Source organism: Hyperoodon ampullatus (genome assembly GCF_949752795.1).
Source record: "Hyperoodon ampullatus genome assembly, chromosome: 3".
NCBI lineage: Eukaryota > Metazoa > Chordata > Mammalia > Artiodactyla > Ziphiidae > Hyperoodon > Hyperoodon ampullatus.
This window is the reverse complement of record NC_136916.1, coordinates 96132512-96147098: the sequence shown is the minus strand read 5'-3', so window position 1 is coordinate 96147098 and position 14587 is coordinate 96132512. Positions and strand designations below refer to the sequence as shown.

The following is a 14587-nucleotide window of genomic DNA, read 5'->3' as shown; positions in this document are numbered from 1 at the left end:
GTTAATATACGATATTTGTTTTTCTCTTTCTGACTTATTTCACTCTGTATGACAGTCTCTAGATCCATCCACGTCTCTACAAATGACCCAATTTCATTCCTTTTTATGGCTGAGTAATATTCCATTGTATATATGTACCATGTCTTCTTGAGGTGGGCTTGTATTGCTATAAACTTCCCCCTTAGAACAGCTTTTGCTGCATCCCATAGGTTTTGGATCATCATGTTTTCATTGTCATTTGTCTCTAGGTATTTTTTGATTTCCTCTTTGATTTCTTCAGTGATCTCTTGGTTATTTAGTAACATATTGTTTAGCCTTCGTGTGTTTATGTTTTTTACGTTTTTTTTCCCTGTAATCAATTTCTAATCTCATAGCGTTGTGGTCAGAAAAGATGCTTGATAGGATTTCAATTTTCTTAAATTTACTGAGGCTTGATTTGTGACCTATCCTGGAGAATGTTCCATGTGCACTTGAGAAGAAAGTGTAATCTGCTGTTTTTGGATGGAATGTCCTAAAAATATCAATTAAATCTATCTGGTCTGTTGTGTCATTTAAAGCTTGTGTTTCCTTATTAATTTTCATTTTGGATGATCTGTCCATTGGTGTAAGTGAGGTGTTAAAGTCCCCCACTATTATTGTGTTACTGTTGATTTCCTCATTTATAGCTGTTAGCAGTTGCCTTATGTATTGAGGTGCTCCTATGTTGGGTGCATATATATTTATAATTGTTATATCTTTTTCTTGGATTGATCCCTTGATCATTATGTAGTGTCCTTCCTTGTCTCTTGTAACATTCTTTATTTTAAAGTCTTTTTTATCTGATATGAGTATTTCTACTCCAGCTTTCTTTTGATTTCCATTTGCATGGAATATCTTTTTCCTTCCCCTCACTTGCAGTCTGTATGTGTCCCTAGGTCTGAAGTGGGTCTCTTGTAGACAGCATATATATGGGTGTTGTTTTTGTATCCATTCAGCAAGCCTGTGGTTTTTGGTTGGAGCATTTAATCCATTCACCGTTTAAGGTAATTATCAATGTGTATGTTCCTATTACCATTTTCTTAATTGTTATGGGTTTGTTTTTGCAGGTCCTTTTCTTCTCTTGTGTTTCCCACTTAGAGAAGTTCCTTTAGCATTTGCTGTAGTGCTGGTTTGGTGGTGCTGAATTCTCTTAGCTTTTGCTTGTCTGTAAAACTTTTGATTTCTCTATCGAATCTGAATGAGATCCTTGCCGGGTAGAGTAATCTTGGTTGTAGGTTCTTCCCTTTCATCACTTTAAATATACCATGCCACTCCCTTCTGGCTTGTAGAGTTTCTTCTGAGAAATCAGCTGTTAACCTTATGGGAGTTCCCTTGTATGTTATTTGTCGTTTTTCCCTTGCTGCTTTCAATAATTTTTCTTTGTCTTTAATTTTTGCCAATTTGATTACTGTGTGTCTCGGCATGTTTCTCCTTGGGTTTATCCTGTATGGGACTGTCTGCGCTTCCTGGACTTGGGTGACTATTTCCTTTCCCACGTTAGGGAAGTTTTTGACTATAATCTCTTCAAATATTTTCTTGGGTCCTTTCTCTCTCTCTTCTCCTTCTGGGACCCCTATAATGCGAATGTTGTTGCGTTTACTGTTGTCCCAGAGGTCTCTTAGGCTGTCTTCATTTCTTTTCATTCTTTTTTCTTTATTCTGTTCCGCAGCCATGAATTCCACCATTCTGTCTTCCAGGTCACTTATCCGTTCTTCTGCCTCAGTTATTCTGCTATTGATCTCTTCTAGTGTATTTTTCATTTCAGTTATTGTATTGTTCATCTCTGTTTGTTCTTTAATTCTTCTAAATCTTTGTTAAACATTTCTTGCATCTTCTCGATCTTTGCCTCCATTCTTTTCCCGAGGTCCTGGATCATCTTCACTATCACTATTCTGAATTCTTTTTCTGGAAGGTTGCCTATCTCCACTTCATTTAGTTGTTTTTCTGGGGTTTTATCGTGTTCTTTCATCTGGTACATAGCCCTCTGCCTTTTCATCTTGTCTGTCTTTCTGTAAATGTGGTTTTTGTTCCACAGGCTGCAGGATTGTAGTTCTTCTTGCTTCTACTGTCTGCACTCTGGTGGATGAGGCTATCTAAAAGGCTTGTGGAAGTTTCCTGATGGGAGCGACTGGTGGTGGGTAGAGCTGGGTGTTGCTCTGGTGGGCAGAGCCCAGTAAAACTTTAATCTGCTTGTCTGCTGATGGGTGGGGCTGGGTTCCCTCCCTGTTGGTTGTTTGGCCTGAAGCAACCCAACACTGGAGCCTACCCGGCTCTTTGGTGGAGCTAATGGTGGACTCTGGGAGGCATCATGCCAAGGAGTACTTCCCAGAACTTCTGCTGCCAGTGTCCTTGTCCTCATGGTGAGCCACAGCCACCCCCTGCCTCTGCAGGAGACCCTCCGACACTAGCAGGTAGGTCTGGTTCAGTCTCCTATGGGGTCACTGCTCCTTCCCCTGGGTCCCGATGCTATACTACTTTGTGTGTGCCCTCCAAGAGTGGAGTCTCTGTTTCCCCCAGTCCTGTCAAAGTCCTGCAATCAAATCCCGCTAGCCTTCAAAGTCTGATTCTCTAGGAATTCCTCTTCCCGTTTGCCAGAGCCCCAGGTTGGGAGGCTTGACATGGGGCTCAGAACCTTCACTCCAGTGGGTGAACTTCTGTGGTATAAGTGTTCTCCAGTTTGTGTGTCACCCACCCAGAAGTTATGGGATTTGATTTTATTGTGATTGCAGCCCTCCTACTATCACATTATGGCTTCTCCTTTGTCTTTGGATGTGGGGTATCTTTTTTGGTGAATTCCACTGTCTTCCTGTCAATGATTGTTCAGCAGTTAGTTGTGATTCTGGTGCTTGCAAGAGGGAGTGAGTGCACATTCTTCTACTCCACCATCTTGAACCAATCTCTAGTTCTAGAATGTCTTGAGTCTAATCCCTTATTTCCATTCTTATTGTCTCTTACCCTAACACAAACTCTCAACATGTTGTATCTGAACTTTTAGAGTAGCTTCCTCATTGGTTTATCTTCTCTTGAATCTTCTTTCTTCTCCTTCTCTTGAATTATTTTTATAAAATGCACGTCTCATCCTGGAAACATTTAGATTCCTCAACATAGAATAAAAGATGCTTCAGAATCTTACCCTAACATCTTGGTCTTTTTTTTTTTTTATTGGAGTATAGTTGTTTTACAATGTTGTCTTAGTTTCTGCTGTACAGCAAAGTGAATCAGCCACACGTATGTATATATCCCCTCTTCCTTGGATTTCCTTCCCATTTAGGTCACCACAGAGCAGTGAGTAGAGTTCCCTGTGCTATACAGTCTATTCTCATTAGTTATCTGTTTTATACATAGTAGTGTTTGTATGTCAATCCCCATCTCAAAATCCATCCCACCCTTCCTTCCCCCCTTGGTATCCATACATTTGTTCTCTATGTCTATGTCTGTCTGCTTTGCAAATAAGTTCATCTATTCTATTAACATTTTGGTCTTATCAGTTGGTACTCTTTACTATGTAACTTCTACTATCCAGGAAATAAAAATGGAGAAGTGAAGGAGGAAAAAAAGTAGTCCACACTTTCCACTTTTAGAATCCCACCTTTTAAAAACCTCTACCACATTCGAAAAATATTTTAATCACACAGAGAATACAGTAATCACTGAACTCTCTGTCTCTAAAATGGGAAAATTTAAAAGTCTCAGTGAAATTTAGGAAGGACTTAGTAACTGAAGAAACTTTAGTAAATACTTGTAGCTGATGAAATTCCTAAGAAAAGGGAAGTCAGGCTCTTGGTCATATATATTTTTGTCATTGACTATAGTTTTTCTTTTTACTTAATAGGGATGAATACATTGCTTTGTGCTCCCATTCAGACCCAGATGCCCCAGAGAGAGGTATGAGTTCATGCAAGTGCCTTCATATTTTAATCTTCTTTGATAGTTAAAACTTTTAAAACACAAAAAATTTCATGTTAGTGACGTGATTTAGGGATTACTTACCAAAATGGACCAACATAGACTGGAAAAACTATGTACCTTTCCAGTTAACTAAGTATAGTTAAATCACTGCCAGTTTAAATAATAGGGAAATATGTTAATTATATAAGGACTTCTCAACTTTAATGGGCATATGAATCATCTCAGGATTTTATTAAAATATAGATTCTTATCCAGCAGATCTGTGGTAGGTCCTGAAATTCTATACTTCTAACAGTCTCCTAGGTGATACTAATGCACTGGTCCACAGACCATACTTTGAGCAATAAAGAGTTAGACCATGTCCTTACAAGTAAAACCACTGCATTCAAGGACAACTCAACCACCCAAGAGTATAGAGTGTACTATAAATTAACCATCATGCACTTATTCCTTCCAAGTCTTTTTTACTTAGAATGAGAATGACCTATCTAATATAACAATTTGAATTTACATTATAGTTACATTTGGTATTGTCAGTCTTTTCATTTTTTAGTCAGTCTAGTGGGTGAGTAATTAACCTTAACTTTTAATTTGTTCAGAAACACTAAAAGTATTCACAGACTTCAGAAAAAAATTTAAATAACAAATTACGTGCTGCACACCACACCATTGATTCAAACAAACCAATGTAACATGCAACCATCATCTAGGATTGTTTATATAATACTCTTTCTATATAGTACATGTTATAAAATACCTTTTTAGAAGTTTGCATTTGATTGGGTCTCTTATATTTTGCTTTCTTTGTAGATTTCAATTACAGAATACAACCGTGAAAGGAAACATGCAAATGACCAGACAGTCATCTTTTCAGATGAAAACCAGATGGACCTGACAGCAAGTCATACTGTGATGATTACCAAAGGCCTTTTAGATTGTACCAAAAGTGAAAAATCCACCAAGATAGATACCACATCATTTCTGGCTAACTTAAAGCTCCACATTGAGGATGCAAGAATGAAGAAAGAATTAAATTTTTCCGGGGATCAAAACACTTCTTCAGAAAAGAAAATAAATTTCAATGACTTCGTAAAAAGATTGAAAACAGGAAAATCAAATGCTTCTCCTTTTACAGGACCTGATAAAGAAAATTCTGAGATGCCTATTCATTACAAAGAATCAAATAGGGCCTCTTCTATGCATCAAATGCATGTATCTCTTAGTGTAGATGAAAATAGCGGTAATATGACTAGACTCTTTAGAGAACAAGACGATGGGATGAATTTTACCCAATGTCATACAGCCAATATTCAGACTTTAGTTCCCACATCCAGTGAGCCCAGCTTAAGGGAATTTAAAGGTGATGATAATACAATTTATGGCAATGACTTTATGGACCTGACAATTAACCACACTATACAGAAGTTACCTTCAGCAGATAATCTGTCTGAAATAGAAAATCAAACTCAGAATGTCATGGTGGATGTTTCAACAGGTCGTGGAGCTAAAGCACTAGGACAGAAGACAGTCTTTAAGGATAAGCCGAACGATGCTTTTCAAGACCCTTCCTTAAATCCTGAAGGTGACATACATATTACCAGCAGTCATATTACAGGGACAGAAATTCAGACAGTCACACAGACTTCCAACCAGGACATCAGAACATTGGCCATGATCCCAGAATCTAAACGTTCCAGTCCAGCTATTCAAGATTATAAGACATTTTTCTATTCTAGTTGTAATGATGCCATGGAACTGACCAAGTGTTTCTCAAGTATGAGAGAGGAGAAGAATTTGCTAAAGCATGACAGGAGTTATTCTAAAATGTATCCCAATCCAGATGCCATCTCTCTTCTCAGAGAGAATACGATTTATTTGGGAGAAGAAAGCATGGACATTACCAAGAGTCACACAGTTGCAATAGATAATCAAATTTTTAAACAAGTTCAGACAAATGTACAGATAGCAGCTGCACCAGTATCTGAAGAAGAAATGATGATCCAAAATCACATAATCGTGTCAGAGGATGGGGAAATGAATATAAATTATAGCTCAGTTCCTCATGTATCTAAGGAAAGATTACAGCAGAGCCTGGAAAATCCTTTATTTATTTCATTGACCGACAAAAGGACTGAAATCTTCACAGATGAAAATATGGATTTGACTAAAAGTCACATAGCTAATGTAGGAAGTCAGTTTCCTCTTGCATCTTACAGTCTGGCATCTGAGAATACCAGTAAATCTCACTCTCACAGCATAAGCCCTTCAGATGAATGGGAAGAAATGACCAAAGGTCATATTGAACCACCCCGACAACCAAACATAATATCTAAAAACATCCCAACTGACACATGGGACAAAGGAAAAGATCAAGTTTTGAATATTTCACCCTATCTTGATAAAGATTCTCCTCAGTCACCTGATATTAACCAGAACATAGCAACAAGCCATAATATAGTATACTCTGGTGGAGATCTTGATAAACAAGTACCACTGAGAAATAATAGAAATACAGTTTCTTGTGAGCAATCTTTGTTTCCTACTACAAAGCCATTGTTTTCATCAGAAGGACAGTCTGCCATGAGAAATCATAATACTGCTGTTAACAGTCAAACAGTGAAATCTGTACCAGACCAGAATTCTAAACTGCCTGAGCCACTAAGGAAAAGTTTAGGCAGTCCCACGCCTGACTGTTTTCATGACAAGATAATTATTTGTTCAGAGAAGGAGCAAAATATGGACCTAAACAAGAGCCACACTGTTGTCATTGGATTTGGTCCTTCTGAAGTACTAGAACTAGGTAAGACTAATTTAGAAAACACTAACAACCAGCTAACAACAGTAAACAGACAGAAAGCCGTAAAAGTTGAAAAATGTAATGAAAGTCCGATAGAAAAAACTGGAGTATTTATTTCTAATGATATCATGGGTGTGTTGAAGGACAAAACTGGAATTCTGAATGAAAAGCAAGATGTCAAAATTTGTGAAAGGAAAAGTCTTGGCAGACTAAAAATTGATAAGACTGTTGTATTTTCAGAGGGAGATGAGAATGATATGGATATCACCAAGAGTTACACAGTGGAAATAAATCATAGACCTTTACTAGATGAACATGATTCCCATTTGGTGCCTTTGGCAGGAACTTCTAAAACTGTTTTGTATACATGTGGGCAGGATGACATGGAGGTCACCAGAAGTCACACAACTGCTATAGAATGTAAAACTATCTCACCAGATAAAATAACTGCTAGGCCTTTGGACAAAACTCTAATGTTTATAGATAATCACGATGAACTAGAGATGACAAAGTCCCATACTGTTTTCATTGACTACCAAGCAAAGGAAAAATCTGTGCTTCCAGACAGCCCTAACTTTGAACTATCCAAAAGAAAAAGCCTAGAAAAATCAAAAGTGACACCTAATCCTGCTAAGGAGGGTGTTTTCTTTCCGGACAATGGTGAAAGTGATCATTCAGTAGCAAGAGTCAGCCAGCTAACATTACCGGGGGAATGGTCTAATAGAGATCCTTTAGAGAAAGCTGAGGCATTTATAGCTGATGATAACATGGAAGTGTCTAAATCAACCATTTGGAAAAATGACAAAGATGTACAAAAGCCTGGATTTCTGAATGAATCTCTATCAGGCAAAAGTCAGAGAAGGAAGAGCCTTAGACTCAAAAATGACGAGACCATTGCATTTTCAAAGAATGACAGAAACGGTATGGATGTCATCCAGAGTCATACAGTGAAAATAAATAACAAAGGTGTCCTGGAAGATAGAGAGGACTCCCATTGGGTGCCTTTGGAAGGAACTTCTAATACTGTTTTCTATACATGTGGGCAGGATGATATGGAGATTACCAGAAGTCATACAACTGCCTTAGAATGTAAACCTCTCTCACCAGATAAAAGAACCATTGGGCCTATGGACAAAACTGTTATGTTTGTAGATAAGCACAGTGATCTGGAAGTTACTAAGTCCCACACTGTTTTCATTGATTGTCAAGCCATGGAGAAAATACTTCAAGAGTACCCTAAATTTGGAATAGCAAAAGGAAAAACCTTGGGTGTTTCTTTTCCTAGGGATCATAGCTCTGTTCAAGAAATCACTAAAGAACAAGCACTGGCTGTAGAAAACAAAATTGTTCTTCACACTGAGCAAAAGCATCATGTGATACCCTTTGTTCCTACTAATACATTGTCTGGGGGTCAAGATGAGACAGAAATCAAGTTGCATAGCACTGCTGTGGATGAAGAGGTCATGAAAGTTGTAGTCCAGGCCTATGTACTGGAAAAAGCCAAAACTGAAAGCTGTCACTTAAATAGTACAGATAGAAGAAATGTGGGTTTTACAGGCAGTTCTGCAGCTGCTCTTTGTGGATCCAGTGATGATTATTCCTGTTTACCTAATGTTTCCTTTCTTGATAATTTGGAGGAGAATGGCATGCCCTTATGTGATAAAGATGATGTAAAAGCCAGTCATTGCCCAGTTCAAAATGATCTTCCTTATGCAAACAATTTAGCTAGTGAATATTATTCGAAATCTGAGGGACTGCCTCTTTCTGCTCCTTGTTCTTTGTTAGAGAAGGAAAAAGTTGTTCAAACCAGTACCCAAGGACAGTTAGATTGTGTCCTAACAGTACTCAAAGATCAAGATCTGATTAAGGAGCCCCCAAATCTATTAGCTAATGAAACTTTAGTATATGGTGAAGATTTGGGGGAGATGACTAAACTTAACTCAAAGCGAGTATCTTGTAAGCTTCCAAAGGATCAAATGGAGGCCTTTGTTGATAATGCAGATCATAGTTTAAAGAAGGCCTTTGTTGATGATGTTTGTATTGCTCCTCAGCATCATCTGTCAGCCCAGCAACGTCCATTACCTCAACAAGGACAGAGTATTGTCAGTAAAGATGAAACAATATTGTCTAAAGCGGGAAATAAGAATTTAAATATTGCTAGAGGAAATTCCTCTGAACCCATATGTGAAAACGATTCCACAATGCTCAATAATGAGAAACAGTTTACTATGGCCTGTAAAAAAGAACTAAAGAATAATATTCAAACAGCTAAATGTAATACAGCTATAGATTTCCACAGTACCTCAGACTTGACTAAGCAAGTTATTCAAACTCATATCGATCCTAGAGAGGCATCAGATCCTGTAATTGCATCTAATGCAACTTTTAGTAGTATCAGACCACATCTGAATAATTTGAATGAAAAAACTGAAGAATTTTTAGATTTCCAACCAGTTCATATACCACCTTCTCCAGAACAATTACTTGAATTAGTAAATAAGGCACACAGTAATATGAGTATAGTGCAAGCTACAGAAATACATAATGTTAACATAGTGTCCAGCAGTGTTAAAGAGGATAGGGATGAAGAAAATAAAATTTCTCATAATGGAGCGGAAACCATCTCTGTACCATTAATGACGACTATAAAAGATAAAGTGAGGAGATGTTCTTTGGGAATATTTTTGCCCAGATTGCCAAACAAGAGAAATTGTAGTGTCACTGGTATTGATGACCTGAAGCCGATTCCAGGAGACACAACTGATTTAAATAACTTAGAAACTCAGCCAGTCTCCAGTAAACATTCAGACACTGGATTTGTTGCAGCTAAACTGAACTTAAGTCCATCTCAATATATAAATGAGGAAAATCTTCCTATATATCCGGGTGAGATTAATTCCTCAGACTCTATTAGCATAGATACTGAGGAAAAGGCTTTGACTGAGACATACCAAAAAGAGATTTCACCATCTGAAAATAAACTGGAAGAAACCTGCAATAGCCAAAAAAGAACCTGGGTACAAGAAGAAGAAGATGATATTCAGGATGAGAAAAAAATCAGAAAAAGTGAAATTAGGTTTAGTGATACCGCACAAGATCAGGAGGTGAGCTCTGTCTTGAATTAAGAAATGTTGTTGATTTTTTATGAGTATTCTTGAATTTTAATTTTAGTCTCGGGTAACCAGGAATTGATTATTTCCAATTATAGGCCTGGAGAAATATTCCTATGTAGAATCTTAAGAAATTAATTGACTAGCAGTTAGACTTAAACACAATTTGAAGTGACAAATGGTCACAAAAAATGAAATAGAAAGTAGTACAAAAATTAATATCAAAATTGTGTAATTAATTCTAAATATTCTGTCACTTCTAGTGATTTGTCATTTTGGCTTTGCATATTAGAATCTCTAGCCAGGGTATATGTAGTTTGACAAGTCATCTTCAGTGTGAAAATATTCGGAGGGTAAAAAGCTTTTTTATTATGCAAACTGCTTAAAGAAAAGCTGGACTGAATTTTCTTGGCTAATGAGGATATATAGAAGCTGAAAGTCCATTTCTTTCAAGGATGGGAGAATGCCTAGATCAAGCCCAGTATCTCAAAGTGAAGTAAGTGAGATTTTGTGTTTATTTAAAAAGTCATAGAAGGTTCTTTATTTTACAACATCCAGGCTTTTTAGATGTCCTGAAGTGACAATGTATGATAAAAAGTAGAGCTAGTGAATTAACCAATTTGTAAATATCTTTGTTATAATTGATAAAAAAGCAACATCTTGGACATAGAATTGTTAAACCCTCAGCTGAGAAACGTAAGTCAGGACTTGTTCATTAGGTTGGCAGCAGAGGGGCAGAAGGAAGTATAAAGATAGGGCTAAATGTGGATGTGTTCATATTTAAATGTTGATGATAACCATTGATGTGTGTGTGTATCTCTTGGCTATACTATAGGAATACGTTTAGTAATTCAATGGAAACATACCTCCTTGCTAATACTTTAATAGTTTAGATCAGACAATAAATCCTCTTAGAAGCATTATACTTTACATACTCTGTTGCATTATATCTCATTTTTAATTGAACATTAAGGGAATGTAGTATTTTAATCATAACTCTGCCAATATCTTTATCTAGAGGCCTGTTGCCATTTTTGTCTTTTATGAAATTTTTCTTGCCAAGAAGGGCAGGATTACATTTTTTCCTTCCAGATTGAATTGGTTTAATGTATTCTTGGTTATCAGAATACTCATAGCTTTGGGACTTTGAAATGGTAAATATTCGTGATGTGTGAAAAAGCATGATATGTAACTGTATGATCTTAATTACATAAAAATGGATGCTAAGTATTGTAGGTACACAAACAAGACCTAGGATGACACATCAAACGATAAACTGCTTGTGATTGTGGATGACTTTGTTTTTTCTTCTTGTGTTTTTTGGTCTCCTGTTTTGCACGTGTTAACTTTTAAGAAATAAGTGTTATTTTAAAAACCTTAAAAAAAAGGCATAGATTTTAAAAGTTGAGGGAACACTGATTTGGATAACTTGTCACTGAAACTGAGTTTTACAGGTGGAGAAATAAAGATTAGAAAGTATCATAGGTTCATAGGGGGCTTCCCTGGTGGTGCAGTGGTTAAGAATCCGCCTGCCAATGCAGGAGACACAGGTTCAATCCCTGGCCCAGGAAGATCCCACATGCCACAGAGCAGCTAAGCCCGTGTGCCACAACTACTGAGCCTGCACTCTAGAGCCCGTGTGCCACAACTACTGAAGCCCGCGTGCCTACAGCCCATGCTCCGCAACAAGAGAAGCCACGACAATGAGAAGCCCGCGCACCACAATGAAGAGTAGCCCCAGCTCGCCGCAACTAGAGAAAGCCCGTGCACAGCAAAGAACCAACACAGCCAAAAATAAAAAAACAAATAAATTTATTTTTAAAAAAAAGAAAGTATCATAAGTTCATAGAAACAAAGTTTAATCTCTGTTAAGAAATATGTAAGTAAGCTTAGAAGATGATTTCAGTGGTTCTTTAAGGTGAGGTCCTGAGGAAATTGTTCATCTATGAAGCTTTGAGAAAGTTGTAACAGTAATATAAAATGTATAACTGAATAGATTCTATGAAAATTAGTATTATTTTGTTTAATAAATATTTATTGGGTATCTGCTATGTCCTAGGTACTGTTTAAGTCCTGGGAATGCTTCAGTGGGAATTTACGGACAAAAATCTGTACTCATAGAGGTCACATCCTAGCACTTAGACAAGGAATATATTGCCCTTAAAAACATAAGCACGGCTTCCCTGGTGGTGCAGTGGTTGAGAATCCTCCTGCCAATGCAGGGGATGCGGGTTCAATCCCTTGTCTGGGAAGATCCCACATGCCACGGAGCAGCTAAGCCCATGTGCCACAACTAGTGAGCCTGCATGCTGCAACTACTGAAGGCTGCATGCCTAGAGCCCATGCTCCGCAACAAGAGAAGCCACTGCAGTGAGAAGCCTGCACACCACAACGAAGAGTAGTCCCCACTCACCGCAACTAGAGAAAGCCCGCGCACAGCAATGAAGACCCAACTCAGCCAAAAGTCAATAAATAAAATAAATAAATTTATTTTTTAAAAAAACATAAGCAAGTAGGTAGATGAAAATGGCATTTAAGGCTGTAAAGTCAAATAGTTAAAATGGTAAAAGCAGGACCATTTGACTTATTTGACTTCAGCCAAAGGAGTCTTGGTCACCTGGGGAAGGAAGTACTAAAGCCTGGAACTAAATGCCTTCTCTGTACTCTAGACAGAGCCATTGTGTACAGCCAGTATTCTCTTCTGGTTTTCTGCAGTGTGGTAGCCCTGACCGTGGTGACTAGTAGTTGAAAAATTGGATAGGTCAACATTTGGTAGCTCATAGGATATGGCTGTAACCTAGATACCTCTGGGAAACATTTGCTTATATAGTATAATGCACAAAGTTATTTCTATATATTTTTAAGTAAAATTACTTTGAACTCTAAAAGCCTTATTCTAATTCTTTACTAAGGTATTTAATATGATTATAGATAAATTTTATGTTAGAAGTATTTCTCTTAACATTGAACATTTAGTCATTATAAGTATACACTGTCATAACATTATTCTTATGATGTTTCTTTATTGATCATTTCAGACTTTTGATCACCGTGCTGAAGGAGCTATAGATAAAAATGCTAACAGTGTGTTGATAAAAAGCCTGAGCAGGACCCCATCTAGTTGCAGCAGTTCTCTGGATTCAGTCAAGGCTGATGGGACCTCTCTGGACTTCAGCAGTAAGACCTTCATGAAGGCTAAATAATAGAAGTCATCTGCTTACTTGACTAATAATAAATGTATTTCAGTTCAGGAGATATTTGAAAGTTGTATAAGCTTTTTGGTAGTTGATAAGTAAAGTCATACTTAGTTTATTTTTAATTCTTAGTTATTTTAATAAGCTGAGAAGTATATATTACGAAAGTGATTTTCTTAAGAGGCTTATAATTAGTAGAGAAACATATATGGAGCCTTAAAACTGTAATACACTTTGCCCTACAAATGAGTGTCTTCCCAGAAAAATCCTAGCGGATAGCTTCAAGAGCATGAACCACACATAAACCTGAACAATAACTAAAATTAAGTTTACAATTTAATTTTGACTTATTCATCACTTGAATTTGCTTTACTTGTAGCACACCCCAGTAGTCAAATAGAATCACAGTTCCTCAGAGATACCGTTTGTGAAGAGAGCTTGAAGGAGGTATGTTAAAGTAGTTCTCATTTCTAATGCAACTAATTTCCTTATTTTGTTTTCTCTTGTTTAATTTTTTTTAAATTATGAAATGTTTCAAATATACAGGAGACTAGTTTTCTTTTTTCTTTTTTTTTTTTTTTCTTAAGGATCCAACATGGCAATTAATTATGTGGAGTAGAATCACAATTGGAAGACCTACGTTTTATTGGGTTTTTTCCCAATTTTACTGTTACTGAATAAACAAGAAATAATATTAGATAAAATCTGCTCATGTATAGCCTACAAATATCTGGATAGTGTTTCCACAAATATATGCAGAGTACTTTAAGCCATTTAGAAACAAAGGTGGTGGTTATAGTCAAAATGACTCACCTTGAATGGTCATGCAAACTTTTTTTTTTTCCTCAGAAACTCAAAGATGGGAGAATAACAATAAAGGAGTTCTTTATACTTCTTCAGGTCCACATTCTGATACAAAAACCACGACAGAGCAATCTCCCAACCAAAGTAAGTTCAGTTTCTTGGTAAAATAGTTATCTCAGTTAAAATATATTGTACTTGTTTACTAAACTGCATCAAAGCAAGCATTTATTAAAAAACAAAAAAAGAATCTAAGGAAGCAAATTTTCCTATAGAAGGTTTTCCTGTAGAAGGTACATTTGGGGTTAGCATAAAAATTGATTTTTTAAAAAATAATCATGAATTCTGAAAATGTGAAATTTTTTATTCATTTCTTGCCATCTATTTTGTTTTTTATACTTTTTCCTGAACATATGGTTTTTTAAAAACCAAAGTACAGCAGAAGTTTGTTTTTTGGGGGGTTTTTTTTGGTTTTTTTGTCTGCATTGGGTCTTCATTGCTACGCGCAGGCCTTCTCTAGTTGCGGCAAGTGGGGGTTACTCTTCATTGCAGTGTGTGGGCTTCTCATTGTGGTGGCTTCTCTTATTGTGGAGCACAGGCTCTAGGTGCGCAGGCTTCAGTAGTTGTGGCGCACAGGCTTAGTTGCTCTCCGGTATGTGGGATCTTCAGAGACCAGGGATTGAAACCGTGTCCCCTGCATTGGCAGGCGGATTCTCAACCACTGCACCACCAGGGAAGTCCCCAGCAGAAGTTTTTAA

At 37.1% G+C, this 14587-nt stretch overlaps 1 protein-coding gene across 1 annotated transcript in view; it reads left to right on the top strand.

Annotated features, from left to right (window-relative positions):
* KNL1 (kinetochore scaffold 1) overlaps positions 1 to 14587 on the top strand; it is a gene marked incomplete at both ends in the record, with an annotated part of 57161 nt that overhangs the window by 20004 nt on the left and 22570 nt on the right. The window contains 5 exons of the mRNA XM_079701250.1: positions 3851 to 3903; positions 4738 to 9828; positions 12873 to 13011; positions 13408 to 13475; positions 13878 to 13976. Of these exons, the coding sequence (XP_079557376.1) occupies positions 3851 to 3903; positions 4738 to 9828; positions 12873 to 13011; positions 13408 to 13475; positions 13878 to 13976 (5450 nt within the window). The remainder of the gene's footprint in view (positions 1 to 3850; positions 3904 to 4737; positions 9829 to 12872; positions 13012 to 13407; positions 13476 to 13877; positions 13977 to 14587) is intronic.